Source organism: Drosophila hydei, unplaced genomic scaffold (assembly GCF_003285905.1).
Source record: "Drosophila hydei strain 15085-1641.00,03,60 unplaced genomic scaffold, DhydRS2 tig00008124-arrow-arrow-pilon, whole genome shotgun sequence".
Taxonomy (NCBI): Eukaryota; Metazoa; Arthropoda; class Insecta; order Diptera; family Drosophilidae; genus Drosophila; species Drosophila hydei.
Genome location: NW_022045834.1, coordinates 461,092 through 481,463, shown reverse-complemented (window position 1 = coordinate 481,463; position 20,372 = coordinate 461,092). Strand labels below are relative to the sequence as shown.

General features: G+C 35.4%; 2 protein-coding genes across 2 annotated transcripts; both read right to left on the bottom strand.

The window, feature by feature from the left end:
* Positions 1-106: 106 nt before the first annotated feature.
* Positions 107-1,180, bottom strand: LOC115483402 (fat body protein 2). The gene is made up of 2 exons (XM_030225193.1): positions 637-1,180; positions 107-570 (listed from the first exon to the last, which is right to left on the bottom strand). The coding sequence occupies exons 1-2, from the start codon at positions 964-966 to the stop codon at positions 124-126; spliced, it is 777 nt and encodes a 258-aa protein (XP_030081053.1). The 5' UTR covers positions 967-1,180; the 3' UTR covers positions 107-123.
* Positions 1,181-2,937: 1,757 nt separating this feature from the next.
* LOC111600394 (laccase-2) lies at positions 2,938-20,062 on the bottom strand. Its single transcript, XM_030225194.1, has 7 exons — positions 19,709-20,062; positions 11,939-12,285; positions 7,969-8,147; positions 5,704-6,740; positions 5,044-5,048; positions 3,744-4,774; positions 2,938-3,686 (listed from the first exon to the last, which is right to left on the bottom strand). The coding sequence occupies exons 2-7, from the start codon at positions 12,129-12,131 to the stop codon at positions 3,297-3,299; spliced, it is 2,835 nt and encodes a 944-aa protein (XP_030081054.1). The 5' UTR covers positions 12,132-12,285; positions 19,709-20,062; the 3' UTR covers positions 2,938-3,296.
* Between the last annotated feature and the right edge of the window lie 310 nt (positions 20,063-20,372).

Below are 20,372 nucleotides of genomic sequence, written 5' to 3'. Positions count from 1 at the left end.
TGATGATGCCTTCACTCTCTGTTCTGCCCCCTAAATGACAGCTGAAAGTCTGGAATCATCGTGCACAAATCGAATTTTATTACACAGTTATTTCATCTTTATTCTCTGATCTCACAGCTTGCTTTACATTTGCCAATACATTTGTGGATTCACCTCCTTCAGCTGGCCCATGCTCACGATCCACATGCTGCCAATTTTCATCATTTCGATGGCTTTCATCATTTGGCTGGCAGCCTGCTCGGGCGTCTGATGCTTGGCGCTCTCGATGGCCTCCACCATGGACTCGGCATGGCTCCATGTAACATTGTCGCGCAGATTCATCATCATCTCGGTGTTGGTCAGGCCGGGGCACATGGCCATAAACATGACTCCAGTCTTCTGATAGATACGCTTGTCGCCCATCGAACGTGTGAAGCCAATGACGCCGTGCTTGGCCGCCGCATAGACAGCAAAGGCGGGTGCTGGCTCCAGGCCATAGACCGAGGACATGTTCACCACCATTCCGCCGGCGCCCATCTGCGTCTTGTCCATGTAGGGCATGGCCTTCATTGTCATGTGTATCATGCCCATCTATACGGAGAGAGAGGGAGAGGCTACGATGAGTCTGTGTGCCTAGTTGGCTCTCGAGTAGCTTACCAAATTGACGCCCATGGTCGTCTCCACGTCCTTGTCGAGCAGCACATCCTCACAGTTGATCAGCACATCGATGTTGCCCATCGTTTGGCCCATGTTCTTCATGGCCTGCTCTATGGATGACTTGTCCATTAGATTCACCTGCATGAATACGACTTTGACGCTGGGATTTTCCGACTGCAGCTTCTTCATCATCTCCACATTCTCCATGCGATGCATTATGCCGAGCATCTTCAACTTAAGCTGCCGCTGCATCAGCTGATGCATCAGCTGGAATCCAATGCCCGTGAAGCCGCCGGCGTAAACCACATTCTTGCCCGACCAGTCGTACATCTTGTCTGCTTGTTATGCACTTAGCCGATCCGGCGACGTCTTTTATAGGCAGCTCATCGGCTATATCTCGAGTGCAATGACGATTAACCTGCATGGGGTGCTCGGTCAGGGGTCAGCTGCATTGGTCTTGCGACCAGATGTTTGCTTTTCGACAACGCCTCCGATAAGCACTTGCAAGGTTTGTTGACTTTTTCCGTTGATTTTTCTTATCAAAGGCCGCAGGAGAAGGTTTTCGATTTAATTAGCTTTTGCGCAGCTTTCAAATCTTGGTTCTATTATTTTCTAACTAATTTTTTGTTAGATTATGTAAGTTGAAGACAGTTTGCATCATTAGGTTTATAACTATATATATATATATGTATATATATTATAGTTCATAATGATTCCAGCTTAACAATTAGTTAATCTAATTTTAGGATTCGAACTAAAAATATTTTTTTTTGCATGCAAAATTTAAAATTTTTCGTTTACCCTTATCTAGTTAACACAAAATTGAAGTAAAAACTGGAAAACTAATTTAAAGTATTTAGTATATGGATCTTTTTGGAAATTACTTATGAGTTAATAAAAGCTGGCATATAAAAATTCAATGAAGCTAGTTTGTAATAGATAAATGAAGGATTTTCATTAGATTGAGACAGATTTTTGATTAGATAAGTTTAAAGATTTTGTTTAGAATGAAAACTTTTCTAAGACTAATTAAAGATATAAATAAATATGCTATAATTTATAACTGTTTATATTAGCGTCATCGGTTTACTCTCACTAAATCTGTGAGCTTAGGCAAAACCAATTTTAGGCAAACTTTTGAGTGAGTAGAAGAGAGAGAGAGAGAGAGAGACAGCGCGGGATACATAAAGAGAGAGAGAGAGAGAAAGAGAAAGAGAGAGAAAAAGAGAAAGACGAAGATAGAGACAGAGAGACAAAGAAAGAGCCATACAGAGTGAGTTTGGGAGAGAGAGAGAGAGAGAGAGAAAGATAAAGACGGAGAGAGAGAGAGAAAGAAAGAGCGAGATATCGAGACATAGAGACAGACGGAGCGACAGAAGGAGAAAAAAAGAGCCAGACAGAGTGAGTTAGAGTGAGTTTGAGAGAGAGAGAGACAGAGATAGAGACAGCCTTCGTCGTTAGCTTATTTTGTATTTAGTAATTTTTGAGCTGATACGAGGAGGTGAACAAGAAGCGAAAAGATTTATTAATCTGCTTTTTAGTAGATTTAACATGACAATTATAATAACACTGTCTCCTTAATCATTCAAGATATGCTCAAATAAATTAAATTTTATTTTGATTTTAATCGATTTTAAAAATCGAAATTTGATTTATTCTGCGCTCTCTAAAAAGCAGCAAATGTGTTCTTAGCTTATTCTTATTCGAGGACCTAGTTCATATATAGGTTCAAATATATATAAATCATATATAAATGGAATTGGCCTCTGCCTGTTAAATATTCTTATATATATATAATTATTATGCCTCAAGTTTCCGTTTTTAATGGGTATAACAAAAAGTTGAATTGTTTATAATGCAGTCTGCTCAAATGGCCAGACAGATAGGCAGATCATGAATATATGCACGCTGCTGATTGTAGAATATATATACTTTGTGAGATCAGACAAACCTACTTCTGATATAGATTCCTCCTTCTGTTACACATTCAATTCAATTTTGCTCTGAGTTAACAGATTACCTAGCTAGCTGATAGAACAGACATGCGGACAGATGTTGGGAATATATATATTTTAGGGTACTCTACCTGGCTTACTTCTCTCTGTTATATACAAAGGCAAGTCCAAATATTAAAAGTATAAAAACTTCACTTCAGCCAGCACAAAGGCTTCGCTTAAATTAAATAAAATAATTTTAATAATTTATTTACAAAATGCTGAACATTTTCGTACTTTTGCTTAAGAGCTAATGAAATGTTTTAGACAATCACAGATGTGATTTGGAGTCACATTAAAATCAAGATTTCATTCTGCCTTGACTTAAGCTAAGGCCATGTCAGGTGAGTATTTCACTAGTTATCGGATCAAATAACAAATACTGGCTTGGAAAATACTCTTAGGTTATATGGATATGGGAAAATACTATATAGAACAGTTGTCTGATATAAATCTTAAAGTTCAGGCTGACAAAGCGTTTGGCTTGGCTATGAACTATAAAAAGTTTGATGAAATTTTAACATGTAGATAAAGTGAATGTTAAATTTGGAGAGGTCAAGTCTCAGGCTGTTCAGGGAGCTAGTCTAATGGAATCCATATTGAAATTGCGATTTGAAGTGACTTAAAGCCGAACCAGTGTCATGAGAGCATTGGATGCATGCACGGCTAGAGTTGGTGTAAGATGAGCGCGATTAGGGGCAGACCCGTTGCCAAGTGCCTAGCCGATATGTCCTTTGTGGGTGGCGCGCGCGTCGCCGGGCTGTCGGTCGTCTCGATTGTGGACGAGGTTTCATCACGAGCACCGGGCATATAGTCGCCGCAGGTGGGAAAATTGTGGGGCACCGGCACCATTTTGTCATCGTCACCCACTTTGAGCACCAAAGCCATGCCGATCTCCGCATGGAATTCAATGTGGCAATGGAAGAGCCAATAGCCGGGATTGTAGGCCTCGAAGCGTATGATCGTATAGCCACCATCTGGCACGGTGACGGTGTCCTTGACGGGCGGATTGATCAGGTTGCGCTTGAGCAGCTTGAACTGATCCAGTTGCTTGATCTGAAATGAAATGGTATCAAGTGAAGCTCAGTGATACTTGGAATTGTCATCACTTACCATTTCGATTGTCACATTCTCGCCCAGACGCTCCAGTCCAATGACGCGAAACGCATTGCCATGCAGATGAAACGGATGATTGGCATAGAAAGTGAAGCCCTCGTCGACAATGATCAGCTCAACGACCGCATTCAGCGGCACCTGCAGCACATGATGGCATTTGCAGAACTGCTCACGACAATCGATGCCCTGCTGGGCGAGCGTTGTCTCGTTGCAGAAGAGCTCGTCGCTGAGCTGGTGTCGTTGCGGCAGCAGCGCCACCGATGGGAACTTCAGCGAAATGTGATTCAGCTGCGGCGTATACAACATATTCTCCCGGCTCACATTGGCATCCATGCCATAGTAGTCGCCGTTGTGGAACTCCGGATTATCTTTGCGATAGAAATCGTAATACACGAAGAATTTGTAATCAGCCTCCGGCTTCAGTGTGTCGTCATCGATGCCAGAGACCGTGTCGTATATGGGCAATGCTCGCATCTCAGCCACGGTCTTGGTATCCGCATAGCCGGGTCCACGGTTCATAACATTCAACTCAATGCCCGTGGCATTGTGGTCATAGCCCAGCTCGGCGCTTGGCTCCACTTCGGGCGCGCCCTCATAACGTAGAATGGCCACCTGAAAGGCGGAGGTAAATCTCTCGCTGCAGTCCATCAGACCCTTCAGACGCAACCAATAGTTGCCCACCGCCTGATTGGCATTCAGCACAAAGTCGAAACGTTCGCCCGAATAGGTGACAATGGAGCCCACCTCCATGGCCTCAATGTCATAGCCATCCGAATTGATGGCAGTCAACAGGTGATTATCTACGGACACCAGAATCGGGCAGTTCAAGTACTCGGCGTTCACGATGCGAAAGCGATATCGAAAGCCGCGCTTCACATGGTACACCTGATGCGGTATCTGCTCCAATGGTATGTTCTGCACATTGCCGCGACGCTGCCGCGAATGTGCGGCCAGCGACTCGCTGCTGTTGCGCTGCTGCTGCAGTGCCTCGCTGGACAGCAGCTGGATTAGATTTGGTGGCGTTGCTGCTGGGGAGAGCATGAAAAGAAAGAAATATTATTTTTCATTAACAGTTTGAACTGCTGGAATAAATTTCTTGTGCACAAAAACGTAGAATGTGCTCAACATTGTGTTGCTTCTGCGCTTCTGAAAACTCATTTTTTTTTAAAACTTCACGAACATTTTTAGATTGTTTATGTCGCTTATCATCAACTTCAGTTGTACGTCTCACTAAATATTTTTCCAAGCTTAAAACAAAATCTAATATTTTCTGCTTGTGCCACGACACAAACACAACACAAACTGTCAGTAGAAAGCGCGTAATTTTTAACGTCTCAATCGATTTACATGAAGTTGGCTGCGCTTGAGAGTTGCGACCTCTGCCTTTCTAGTGCTAGCAATGTTCAATAGATGGCGCTATGTGTTCCTTGATTTAAATAAAAAGTTATCTTATTTATTGAAAATACTGTGCAAGTGGAAGATCAAGGCTTATTCTGATGTCAAAGACAAGCGAAAAGATCGCAAAATATTTAAAACTCTATATATATATAGAGTAAGCTGATATTATGGCAGAATGAGTTAAAATTCATGGTAAGGCCATTTGGAGCTATGTAAGCAACGGCTTAGTTACATACCTAGATTCTCTGTATTATTCCTTGATAACTTCTCTGCTTCAATAGACGTTAAATTAAGGTCAGAAGCTAAAGGTGGAGCTGTAGCTGAAGCTGGAGCTTTAGCTGAAGCTGAAGCTCGAGCTGGAGCTGGAGCTGGAGCTGAAGCTGTAGCTGAAGCTGTAGCTGTAGCTGAAGCTCGAGCTGAAGCTGGAGCTGAAGCTGGAGCTGGAGCTGGAGCTGGAGCTGGAGCTGGAGCTGGAGCTGAAGCTGTAGCTGCGTCTCTACCCTTAGCTGCACCTCTGCCTATAGCTTTGCCTGCAGCCGCCGCTGTCACCTTTGCTGACGCCTCTGTTGGCGCCGCCTCGGCGGCCATGCGATGCTGCCGCTTCATGTCCGCCCAGATGCGATTGTAGTACCGGCCACGCCCATTGATGAGTATATTGTGTGGCTTATTATCGCCGCTGGAGTGATGATGAAAGGCAAAGATGCTGGCGCCCGGCTCGTGTATCCAATCCTGCACGACCAGCACATGTTCGCTGAGATCAAAGTCGTAGAGGCCGCCATGCGGTTCCGCATGCTTGGGCCGGCGTATAATCAGTGGCCCGAAGACACCGTCGCCACGCTGCATGCCCGTGTGCGAGTGCCAGAAATGCGTGCCGGCATTATCAGCCGGAAAGCTGTAGCGAAAGGTGGCATGCGGCGAAATCGGACACTGAGTGATATGCGGCACACCGTCCATGTAGGGCGTCTGCTTCTGGTGCAGGCCATGCCAGTGGATGGTGGTGCTCTCGCCCAGCAAATTGTTCTTGACGTCGACCACAATCTGATCGCCCTCGCACACCTCTATCGACGGGCCAGGCATCATGCGATTGACCACCGTGATGCTGCGCTGCAGTCCATCGCCCATGATGCAGTGCGGCCGCGAGCAGTCGGTCAGATTGAGTGGACAGTCGAAGCAGGCCTTCGAGAAGGTCTGATACCATTCGACCACAAACGTGTAATGACACGTCATGGGCGGCGCATCCGCTTGGCAGTCCCGCACACAGGGATGCTGACGATACCATTCGGGTGTCCAGATATCTTGCGTTACCTCCACATCGTCCAGCTCCTCAATGCGCGACGTAGCCAATGGTCGACACACAAAGCAGCAGCTGTTCCTATAAATGCGCTCAGGCGGGCAGCTAGCATCGACCGGGGCACAGGTGCGTCTATAGCTATTGATTGCTATCTCGCCACTATCGCGACGAGCACACTCCAGCAGCGTGCAATCCGCATCATTGTGCCACGACTCGCCCACCGCATACAGGGTATTATTGTGCTGGCAGTGCGTGCGCACGCACTCGCCGCAGCAGCTGCTCGCAGTCTTACGCAGCTCAGTGCCCTGTGGAATGATAAACAAATGTGAATACAAAACTCTTTCAATTATTGATAATATATAAGAATAATTTATAAGCTTTAGTCATATTATAGCATAAATATTATTTTAAGATAAATTATCTGGACTGCATATCCTGCATACCCTATTTTCGTGTATATAAATTTCATTTTATCTTACAAATTGTTATAAACATATTTTATATCTGGTTTAATATCGGTTTTAATTTGTATTCTCAAAGCTGAATTGGTTCCAGATTGTAAGTAATATTACTATAATTTATATCCTGCTTATTTATTTATTATTAATTACTCAGACATTCCTGCTGAGTCCTTCAATAAAACTACTAAAACTCATTCTATAAACTATAATTATTAATATGTATCGATCCATAAATGTTTAATCGACATAAATACTTGTTTCTAAATGTTTCTGTGAAAGAATTACAAAAGTTTTAAAATGCTTAAAAATTTTGAAATTCTGTCTGTTGATCTCAATTACTCTTGGATTCAAATTGGATTAGAAAATATTTATAAAACAAATTTTAAGCTCTTTAAACTGTAATTTAGATATGTTTTTAGAGTCCATTTGTATCGACATAAATTAGCAAATTCCAGAAATTTTTAAACTATTTTAAGCGATCAAATTTCAAGAATCCTGTTGCTGTCATACTTATTCACAACTTTATTTAAAAATTGTAATTTAACGGTCAATATTTAACATTAACTTCAATTTATATTCAATCTCTAGTTAATTCTCCCTTTTTCAACTAGACTTCTTAATATTACGATCTGTTCATTAGGACATTAAAATTTCTTATTAAATTCATTTATTCCTAACATTTTCTCCTTTCTCAACGAGCTGTTTAATCTAACCAACTGCTTAGCTGTTTGTCAAATCTGAATACATTCTCTTAATACTTTTTGAGTTGTCCTAATTATAACTAGTTAGGAGATATATAAGAAAACTAATCAATAGAAAATATATACTATTTTAATAGCCTCTTAAAATATTTTCTTTACGACAATTATTCACAATTTTAGCTGATCAATTTAATTTTAAAAAAAATTTAACGAGCTGGACAATATATCTGAAATCGCTTGAAATATGAAAACAAATTAAATTGTTTTTCCTAAATCAATTTTAAACACATTTCGGCTAACAATTCACCTTGTTAATTAAAAATTAAAATTTTTGAAATATATTTAAAAAAGAGTTTTAATTAAATACTAACCACATCACAGTAAAACTCATTACAATCAATTTGTGTGACGACGATGTGTGCCTGCGGCTCAGTGCCAACACCTGCGGCGCAGGTATAAACCAGGCAATTGTTCTGCGTATCAAACCAGACGGCACCTTGTTCCTTCTGGTGGGTAACGTTGTGCTCCTTGTACTCACAGTAGGTGCTAGCTGCATTTGAAAGAGAAGGTGGGGATATTCATTTTAGTATGAGTGACGAAAGAAAAGCTTGGTGTAAATAAAAAGCAAAGAAAAGGTATTTGCTTATTAATTATATAATTTTAAATTTTATAAAAATATTATATATTTTTTATATATTTTTAATTATTTTTAATTATTTTAAATTCTAATTGCTAAATATTCAATAAATTTATTTATAACATATTTCTTTCTATTATCATTTGAAGTATTCAAATCACAGCCAACGTCACATCTAGTTTTATATCACTTAGCTTTGTGTCTGACTACATGAATAACCAACCGTCTGTGCACGTGTTGTCCATGAATTGTTTATTTGATTAACATACGATAATAAATGTTTGATAAAACTGAATATGCAGCAAAGTACAAAAAAAACTAATGCAAATAAAAGGTAAACAAAAAACGTTTTGTGTTGTTTGCGCCACTTTTTTTGTTCGAATCACGCGCATACATTTTATTTTTGTAACTCAGATTTATATATATATATGTATATATATATAAAATTATTATTTTCCATGTACGTATTTTATTACATATTACTTAATGCGAATTATTATTAGCGGAGGTTTTTGAACCGAATCGCAATTAGCAGCTGCAATTTGCATAACTGTAATGTGCATAATGCGTATTATCTTATTTTTTTTTTAAACTCAGAAATACCCTGTAATAATTTGGCGTCATATATAACTAATGTGTATGAACAAATTATTTAATTTTTTATTATTTACTTATTTTGTGTACATATATTTTACGAATGATTGGATTTTTCGATATAGAGCTAAAATCTTTTTTTAATTGGAAATAAATAACTAAGGAAAAAATATTGTTTTAAATAATTTTTTATTTGACAATTTTTTATATATTTTGTATTGCATTAATACTAATATTAATAAATATGAATTTAAATTAATTTTAATATGAATAAGATTCTGAATATGAATATGTATATGAATGAATGTGTATATGAATAAATACGAATATAAATGAAGATGAATGCGAGCTTGAATATGAATAAATGTGAATAAATATGAATATAAATTTAAATGAATATGAATGATTGAATAACTAATAATATGAATATGAAAGAATGATTATGAATACTATTAAATATGAATATGAATAAATATCAAAATGAATGAACAAAATTATGACAAAAATTATGTTATTTAAACTAAATTAAATAAAGTTAAAGATGTTGAGCTCTAAAATAAATATAAACTTTTAATAAATATTATAAAAAAATGAATAAAACTTTATTAATTTTCCAAACATCAAGATTAAATTAAATATTAAAGGAAATCAACAAATATGTTGAAGTAATTTATTAATTAATAAATTGCTTACAATATAAATTCTACCTTTAAAATAATAATAATAAAAATGCATTTAATTAACAATTTCTGTAGTGCCCTTTGTACTTTTTTCTTTGTTTAATGAGTAGAGGGTATATTCAATTAGCTTGCTCAATATGAAAGAAATTTTCCAACTGGTCTTGTAGATTTTTCGCTTTTGTTAGTTTTGTGTCTGGTGGAAAAGCAGTTTTTGTCGCTCGAATTACACAAAGAAGCCGCAGCTGAGCCAATAAAAGCCAAGCTATAAAAACGACTTAATTTGAGCAAACAACGACAATTAACAATTACTAAACGTAGAGCTAACCACATTTCGGACTTTGGCATACCCTATAATACATGAATATGAAATTCATTCATAATTTTTATGTAAACTTTGCTCAGAGCGCATTCGGCAGTCGTATACTTTGTCGTATTGTAAAAAGGTAATCTGTTAATTGGAAAATCAATTTCGCAACCTGCGACGCTATAAAGATATTTATACATTAAAGCATCATTAAGTTTACGACTTTGCACACACACACACACGTATGATATCAGGATTTAATAATTCACAATTTGATAAGCACGTACTTGATAGACTAAATCCTCTTTAACTTGAACATGATTTGAGGTATTGTAAAGCAAAATTGTTTGTCAGAGTGTGTTGGCATTGTGTAGATTTTTATGGGCTTATAAGAAATGTGTATAGAGAACAGAAGTAGGTATTATTGATTAGACAAGTTCCTTATTAGGCTGGTAGACTTAAAGTTAACAGAAAATATTAAAGCTAAAATCTGAGCTATTTAATATACAAACTTTTATTAAAAAATCGTACAAATATTTATTAATTTTTATTCAATATTTATGTTAAGTGTAAAATGAAAATTATAGCGATTTTTTAAAAATCAAATTTAACTTATTATTTTTATTTTTGAAATTTTTCTTCTCATTAAATATATTTTTAAAATTAGTTGTTAAAATTTGTATTAATTCTTATTTACATTTTTACAACTTAAGAATAATAATACAGGGTATCAGCTAGTTAGTTGCTGTTAACAATAATAATTGAAAACACTTAATTTTTTTTGCTTCCATTTTTAATTATAACAAAATTGTTTTTCTTTAAAAAATTACAGATTATATGCTAGTTAGCTGAGTAATTTTTTATAATTTATATTATTTTTAAATTAAGTTTGTTGAATTTTAATTGTTATTTTGTGTAAATTGGAATTTGCTTGCATATGGCCGGCGGGTCAGAAAAACGTTTTAGCCAGGCTAACTGAAATCATTTTCTTCAAGTTGCTCTTCAAGTGTGTAAGCATGCGCGATATTATGTAACAATATGATGTTTGCCATATAAATTAACTACACTCACATATACATTTATAGGCATTAACATAAATGCGATTATTACAGCACTTATTCTGTCAGCTGTCCGCATTTTATTGACTGGCCATGTTAACACATTCATTGGCTCGTTATGGCCATTATTATGATGAGCCTTAACACTTCATGTGTTTGCTATGTAAGCGACGAAGTACTTACGCAAATTTGCAAAGCCCCCGCGAAGCCCCCCCGACCTCTGTCTGACATTATTTTGCATTGTTTGCCATTTACATTTATGCTAAATCCCTCAATATTGGCCAAGGTCAGCAACAGCAACAGCAGAAGCCGCAGCTAAAAACTGTTAATTATTTGTTGCTATTTTCGCACGATGAGCATATTGTGTATGTTTGTTTGGCTTATAATTGAGATGCTAATTAAATATTTCTATAGACAATTAACTCAGTTGTTACTTCTTATACATTTTGCAAGTAACTGTGAGCATTGGGTGTTTGTTGTAGTAGCAAAAGCAGATCTAATAGCTCTGATTCTCATACAGTTTGCAAATGACTGGTGCATTGACCGCAATAGGCTGCAGAGCTAAAAGTCGGTGAGCTGTTAGCAGGCGTTGCGCTAGGTTGAAGGCTACTTTTGCAGATCAAGCTGCATCGAGTCAAACGATTGCAACTCTTGTTATATTAAGCTGACTTTTAACAGCTGAAGAGCTCATACCAATGCTTCTTATACAGCTTACATGCCACTGTTAGTATTCAAAATAAGAACAGGTTGCAGAGCTAATAGCTCCGCTTAAAGTTTGTAAGCCACTCATGATATTTGGAGTCTGTTAACAGCAGTTACGCTGATAACTTGAAGCTTAAATTCAATTACTACTTCTCTGCATTTACAGTTTTGGTTGCACTGATAGCTAGCGCAGTTTTTGACAGCCACTGTTATAACATAGCTTAACAGCAGTGCTCAGCAGAGAGCTGCAACATTACCCAATGCTCTCACGCTTGCTATTATTCTATTTATAGCCAGCTGCACAACTCCTTAACAGTTTAAATCATTAACATTATGCTAAAAGTTTATTTATAAGTAGTCACTTACCAGCAGTGTGTTTAACAGCTTGCAAGCCGCTGGCTGCTTCAGTCAAGCCACATTCCACTAGCAGCAGTCCACAAGCTAACAGCAGTTGGGCTGTTAATGCCTGACGTCTGCTAATACGCATCTTGTTACGCTCACTGTAATAGCTCTTCATAAAGTTATTTTGGCTGCTCATTGTTGTTGTTGTTGCGTTCATTTTGTCATAATTATGATGTACGATTATTTCGCTTGCGGTTGTTGCTCTTGTTTTTGTTTGTGATTTTTGGTGTGTTGGCGCTGTTGTTTATTGTGTACTTAAAATGTTGCGGAAATTGTAGCTGCAGCAGTGTTTATCATTCAACTCCAATTTGCTACAAATTAGACAACAAATTTAAGAAATAAGTACTGATAAATAAAAATTTAATTATAGTCGATAAATACTTTACTAGCTAGAATTTTAATTGTACATAATTTGCTGATTATGTATTTTAATAATTATATATGGTTAATGCTAACCTTCTAAAGGTAAATAAAATTATTTTTTTTTTTAAATAATTAAATTAAAATTTTTATGATATTTTCAATTGAATAATTTAATTAATAAACTAATAAATTTAGGTATTAAAAATAATATATATATTTTAAATATTTTTTGACAATTTATTAATTTAAATAATATATTATATGTCATTTATAAATTTAAAATATTAATAAAAAATTAAAATAAATATTCTTAATTATTCCAAATTAATTGTTTTTTTTTAATATTTTATATTTTTAAATTTAAATAAAATATATGTTAAGCTACTCCTTTTATTACTTAGTTTAAAATTTTTTTGTAGCAAAAGGAATTGGAAAAGTTGTTTATAAGTAAGTTTCTGCATGCCTTAATAATCAAACTGAGTATTCACAGGAAATACATATATTTATAGGGTATTTTACCTTCAATGCCACAAAAATATTATCAACTCTTTTACACATATGTGAATTCTCACTTAAATTTTGGCCTTCAAAGCATTTTTTATACCCCGATTAAAGACATTTGATCAAATATTTAATATTGACTGAGTTGGGTCTGCGCCTTGGCCAAAACAAAGATAGATTGTATTTTTATTTAAGTATGATTTACGGTTGGCAGTTAATGCGAATATATGTGTGTGTGTCTGTGTGTTAATACCTCGTTGGTCCAGCTCAGCTAGATGCTAGGCAATTGTAGGCTCTATCAGCATTTGGTCAGCAAGCCAAGTTGGCCCACACGCAGTGCACGTACAAATTTAATTAATTAGCACTCTGTTCTTCAAAACACACACACACACACTGACGAATCGCAACAGTCACGTACGTCTATAAGGCCAAAGATGGAGCTGCAAATGGCAACTGGTGGTGGACCAAGCATTTGCCCACTAGACGTAGCTTCAGCACACAAAGCATATCAAGAAAACTGCGCATAAATTATGAAAAGGAAAACAGACAACAACAACAAGTAATAAGAACAGCAACAATAAAGAAGACAGAGAAAAGGAGGAGACGTGGAACAAGCAAGTAAACAACATAAAAATTGGATCAGAATTTTTTTCTTTCTCTCTTGGGACCAGACTGGCACATAGTTTAGTCTGGGCTTAAAGCTACTTAAAGATTTATGCCCCAGGCCGAGGCTGGACTGCTGCTGTCTGCACTGCTAACGCACTTCCGTTAATTAGCAATTAAGTGGCACTTCATTTGGGCCCAAAAGGGAGCACACTTAATGCATTTATGAACATTCTTATCAAATTTTATAACACTGCCAGCCGAAATATTTCGCTTTGATACAAATTGATTTAGTTTCGTTTTAGAGACGCTTGAATGGTATTAAAAACATCTGCGAATTTAACGGACAAAATCTCACGTAAGCTGTGGGTTAACTTATCTCAACTTAAGTGACACTTTTTTACTGATCTAGAGTATATCTACTCTAGCGAGCAGGGAAAGTTACGTCTTTCTTCCATTTGCTTTAGATCAATAGATGTTTCTAACTACTTAACTAGGCAATTTTAATGGGGATTAAGAAAATTCCTTTATTTATATATATATTATTTATAGTGTGTTGGTTTTGCTATCTGTATGTTTGGAGTTGGAACTCCCAAACTCCCTCTTGAGAGTTATCAAATAAAATTGAATTCTATTAAGCCGTAAGCGAATATTAGGCAGTCAGAGTCGCCCGACTAATGACTTGTTTTATTTATTTTTTTAGGTCAAATCTTAAACAAAACGAATATTTTTATAGCCCATTTATTCGACTTACATATTTACATATTTACATATTTAAAAAAATATTTTTTTCTGAATGCAAATTTTGTTTAGTTTTAGTTCAGTTTTTGTGAATATTCAGGCAAAATAATTAGCATGTGAAAATAATTAATTTTGTTAATTAATGCTTTGAATTATGATGCAAATAGAACTGACTAAAATTACATTTTTTTTTATATTTTATTTAATTAGTTTTTATTTTCTTTGGCCATATAAACGTAGCTCCGGTTCCAGGTGACTGACTGATTGTCTCGATTATTAAAGATAATGAATGTTAATGAATGGTAATTAAATATCAATTGAACCATGCGATTGTCTATTTTGGATTTAAGCAGTTCACCTATTGACACAGCTGGAATTTATTAAACCAGAATCGAACTGCTGGAAAACTATTATTGCCTTTTACCTTTTGCCTTTAACGACATCGAGTAATAAATTAAGTATACGATTTGTTGTCTTCATAGCGTACCCGGAACTAGAACATTGTAAACGAGGCTCGAGGTGTTGAAATAGTCATCAAAATGTTCAACATTTATTTGTTATTCAAACAGAACACAGGTGGTTAAGAGAAGGATGCTTCATCTACAGATACCCTGCACTCAGTGGATGAAGATTAAGCTATATTATTTATATGAAAACTTTGATGGGCATGATCTTTATTGTTTTCAAATATACCCTCTATGGAGCTTCGCAGAGTAGATTGACCTAGTTCTACATCTCTAAGTCTTCTGATAACTTCACTCATTCTATTCATAATTCTTCAGCCTCTATTAGCACAGGGTATTGGCAGTGTCTGCCTCTCATATGCATTTCCAGTCGATTATCTTTGCTTGTGATTTTTTCTCCTTTCAACCATGACTAAACGCATAATTAAGTGCTTTCAATTGTTGATTGAAGTGACAGTAAATCATTTTAATTAACATTTTGTACAACTCTACAAAAAATATACCTTAAAAGTCACGTTGATGTTTGAGCGCTCAATCAATGCGCCAAGTTAAATATTCGACAAAAATAAATATAAAACAAAGAGAACAAGGAAGGAAAAAACGCAAGCTAAAAATAAAATGCATATTCAATATGGGTATTACCTGTAATTCACACCTGCTCATGTGCTAAATTACATTTTGGAAATCACACAAAGATTGATTGAGGTCTATCAACTATTTGGATGATGTCGCGGCTGACCGCACAGCTGAAAATTCCCTTTTAATTAATATGAAATGACGCAGCTAAAGGTTGATTGTAGGGGGAAAAAAATAACTCACCTGTGGCTGCGAATGCGTTCATTGAGAGCTAAGCTACTGCCAAGATAATTATGTCTTAAACTATTTGCGTGCTTAGCAGATTAATTAAAAGAACCCTGTGCCAGCTAGAGATGGGTACGTTAGCTGTGAAGCTTAGCTATATTTGCTTAACTATAATTTGTATACAATAAGAGGCTATGCTCAACTTATTTGATATGTTTGAATTACTTCAATTGAAGCTAATCCAATTTTTCTTAAGCTTTAAAATTGCCATAGATTTCATAATTCTCAATTCGATTTTGTTTGTAATCTAATTCAAAAAAGTGTTTCTACTTCAGCTTTGTAACTTTCGACATACGAGGTGTGTTCAAATGGTTTATGGAGAGCCTTTGGTGTGGCAATTTCTCAGGTCCCATGTCCCTTATTTAATTTTCAGCTGTTCTTTGTTAGACTCTCTTTAGCTTGGACTTGTTTTGGCTCGCATTAAGTTTTAGCTTATTCCAAAAAATTGATTTAAGAAGCTGTATCAAATATTTGATCCACAGAAATGCTGCCCTCTTTGACATTTTCTTGTACCCAAAATTAAAGAGGCCCATAAAATGTTGACTTAACGCTACGACTAAGAAGTTGAAGATGGAATAAAAGCAGCAGCTAAACAAGTTTAAAAAACTAGTATTTTTTAGTGCTTCGAGGATGGTCAAAAAATGTTGGCTAATAGCTGATGGACATTTAATAATATCTGATAGGGATGCATATTGAAAGGAATCAAAGCATCTATTCATTAATAAAAAAATTGTTTTTGAGAAGACTCAAAACTATAGGATACTTTTTGAACTGACCTCGCTTACATATATATATTTTTACATATAAGCTCTATAATAAACATAAATTATTAGTTTGGCTATATAATTTTTTGTTAAATATATATTTTTTTATAGTTTCTAACAAGCAGTCATTAACCAAAGATGAAGTAATAAAGCTGCTAAATTTTGTTCATAAATATATTAGTAGGAACAGTTCAGCTGTAGGCCAGAGAGTGCTTACTTAATACTCATTCTCCATAGGAAAATAGCTAAATTTAATATTTACTTAGGAATCTGCTTGAATATGCGACTCATAGAGAGAGAGTGAGAGCGAGAGCTTCACCTTTTAACTTCTCTGAAAGTTCTGAAAAATATAGTTTATTTCAGTTAGTTATTGTTATTGATTTATTTCGATTTAGTTAGTTAAGCTATAGATTTATAGTCAATGACACAAAGCTGTTAGTTTTTCACAATTTTTCATTATTGTATTTGTTATTTTAATTTTTAATTTGGATGAGTTATGCAAACGAGTTCGAGTCACAGCTTTAGTAAAATATGACCCAAATGTTTGTTTAAGAAACTATTGTAAAGAATTAAGTTAGTATTATAAAGTATGATATATAATGTGATTATAGAAATGATATAGAATCTCAGCGAATTATATAACTTTCTTTAGATTAAGAGGTAGACAGTTATGGCCTGTACAAAACCTATATACTCATAACTGCTGCCTGGTCGAGCATGCATTTTAGCTTGGCTTTGACTGCCTTTTGAATAAATTCTTTAACTTCTCAAGTTGCGATTTGCCTAAACTATTTGTATATGGCATCAACTTTAGCCACAAATATAATTGTCATGCACTAGACAAGCCTGCTAAGTCTCTTGGCTTATTTCTTTTAAAAAAGTCAAACTTTGGCCTGGCATCCGTTGACCAAATTGCTTTGAGCAGGTATCTAAGCTACGTTGCATTGAAAATAGCTAACGAATTTCTACTCGTTTTATTATCGTTGTCTTTTCGAATGACAAAAGTTTATGCTAATTTCAATTTAGCTACCTCACTTCCCGACATACGACTTATAATCGAACTTGCGTAACACAATTTGTCAGCATCTTTAAGCTTCACAATTTTGTATAGATATATATATATATATATATATATATTTGTTGACATATCATTATGTGCGTATTGTGTGTGTGTGAGTGGATTGCAGTTTTCTTTTGATTTATTGACGTATTTTATTTATTTTTACCTTTTATCTATTTTTTGCCTCGTTAACTTGTACAAGTTGGCATTTCAATTATTCAGATACGTCAGTTTTGGCCGCATTTCTTGCTGAGGAATAAAAGCTCGAAGAGTGGAAGATTTTAAGCTGCTTAACAACGCGATATTTATATGTATAAAACTTTGTGTGTGTGTGTTTAAATGCATGTAAAGTTGGCTATTTTTAGGAGTTGGCCGCGTAGTCCGGCTTGGCCGATGGGAAAGTCCCATGGAAGCTTACGCATTCTATCTGTTAAGAAACTCTTAACTCTCTTAATGACTTGCATATTAATTATTCAGAGATAAGCAAGAGACGTCGCCAGAAGCGAACTTTAAAGAGAAGACAATTTACTTTTAATTTCACTTGAGTTATGGAAGTTGGAGTTATTTGAATGCAGTTGCTAAGTTGTATTTAAAGAATTTAAAACTGATATAAATGTATATATATTTGTATATCAAGTTTTCAAATTTTCTACAGAGTATTATCTAGTATAGTACACGTTTTAATATGTTTAATTTTTATGACGTTTGATGCACTTCTATTATCAAAGTCATGCAGAAACGTTCATATTCCAAGAGTTCCAACTGAAAACAGGGTATCATATAGATGAGTAGGCTTTAAATTATAGATGCAATTGCGTTCAGTTTGTCTTGTATCTTGATAGTTCCCTTGTCGACATACAAAAATGTGTTGATCTCAAAAAGTTCATCGTAAAACAGGGTATCATCTAGTCTAGTCAATTTTTATAACTTATCTTCTTAACTATATATTCATAATCGATTCTTTCTATTATCCTTTAAAAGCGATCCCTAACATTCAATTAAAACATTTCTATATATTACAGGGTATCATCTATTCTTGCAAACTTTTAATTTTATAAACAATTGAATTGTGTTTTGTTGTTATTTTTTTAATCATATACCTCTTTAATATTTATTAAAAGCTCTAACTCATAACAGGGTATCAACTAGTCTAGCATACTTTCTGTATCACATAGAGCACTGAAATTGCTATAATATATTTGGTAAGTTTTTCCAAAGCTATCTCTGTCATCAATATTTATATATATATTTATAATGAAGCTTTCGCATTTTTTACAGGGTATAAACTTGCCTTGTATACTCCAAATTTCATTTATAACTTCATTTTGATTCAATGTGTGGAAACTCAATTCATAAACAAAGTTATGCAACAAAAGCTGAAACATAAAACAGGGTATCAGCTAGTCTAGTATACCTTTCATATCGTGCACTACACTAAAACTGTTGTAATATATTTTGGTAACTTTTTCTTCAGCAATCCCTCCCATCAATATTTTTAAATCCAGCTTTCTGATATATTACAGGGTATAGACTAGCATTGTGTACTGTATACTCCTTATTTAATTTTTAACCCATTTTTGATTTATTTTGTAGAAACTATTCGATTCAATATTGATATATCACAAGCTCAAGCCTATAACAGGGTATCTGCTGGTCTAATTTATTTCAGTTGTTCTATGTATGGCTTGTTTATTTTTGGAAAATCCGCATTGATGGAGCTAGTTCTTTCGGTTCACGCTGTGTGGGGAAACACCGCTCCACAAATCCGGTTATGCAACAAACGTCACAATTACAGGGGAGGACTAGAGCTTAAGACTCTTGCGGCTGGCCAACGAAAATTCAAGATCAAAACAAAACAAGAAAAATAAATAATAATTCGAGCCGCTGAGCACTATGCTGAAGGCCAACAAAGTGTAAGACAAGTTACGACGTGCCAAGCTGCAGGCAGCTAAATAATTTCGTCTTTATACCTGTTTTTTTTTTGGTCGACTTTGTTCGTATTTTGAACTTTATATTTAGAACTATAAACAGATAAATTCAAATTTGTTTATAATTATTCTAAAAATTTTGCATTGAGTCAAGCTTAAGAGCAATCTTTAAAAATGATGAAATGATTTGTATTTGTTTTTTTTTTTATAATTTTCAGCTGTTTTTTTTTATTATTATTTTTTTTTTTTTTTGTTGCTTGATAATCAGGTAATTTTTTATTATTATTATGACAATAAGATAATAAAAAATGAACATATATAGAGAGCGAGAGAAACACAAGCAATTGAGACGAATGACTAAATAATTTAAAGAAATATCACATCAAAAGTTTTAGCCATATTTCAGTTGTTATTTAGCTCAATGCCAAATTTCTCTAAAATTTGCTTACTTGTTCTTTTACGCGAATCCAAAGATCTTTACAGTTCACAGATAAAATATACTATACGTCATATATACGAATTATACAGCTTTTACTTATCGCGTCCCAAAAAGTTGTAAATAGCATTAATAATTATGAAAATAAAACTATTTCGTAACGGCTTAATCGCATTAGATTAGAACTTGTTCTGCTTGGTTATAATTATGGCAAATGCAGTTTGACAAGCACTGGCTGGCATACAGCTAGCAAGGAGCTGAATATTATATGTGTATATCACTTGAACTTCACTGCCAAACCGCTCTGTATGCGCGCGAGTCGCCGTTAAAATCGCAACTAACTCAATTTGAATGCAACAAAGGCGTTTTTGAAGATTCCAAAACGCGCTAAAACTAAAATTTACTTTTAGCCTTTTTATTATAGCGTTCGCACTCTCCGTCACAGCCGACGCCGGCGCCGCTGTCGCTGCTGCTGCTGATAACAGTTCGAGTTACGACGCACGACGATCGCCGCACCGCTGCCCGAGAGAGCGTTCGTGAGAGTGTTGGATCTGTTACGTTCGAACCGGTCTGTTGCTTTAATTACGTGCACTTGTTGGCCAGCGAACACTGTTAACGCTTAACAGAGCTCTGTTTATCTATTCTGATTGGCACAATGTTAAACATCTTGTGAAACG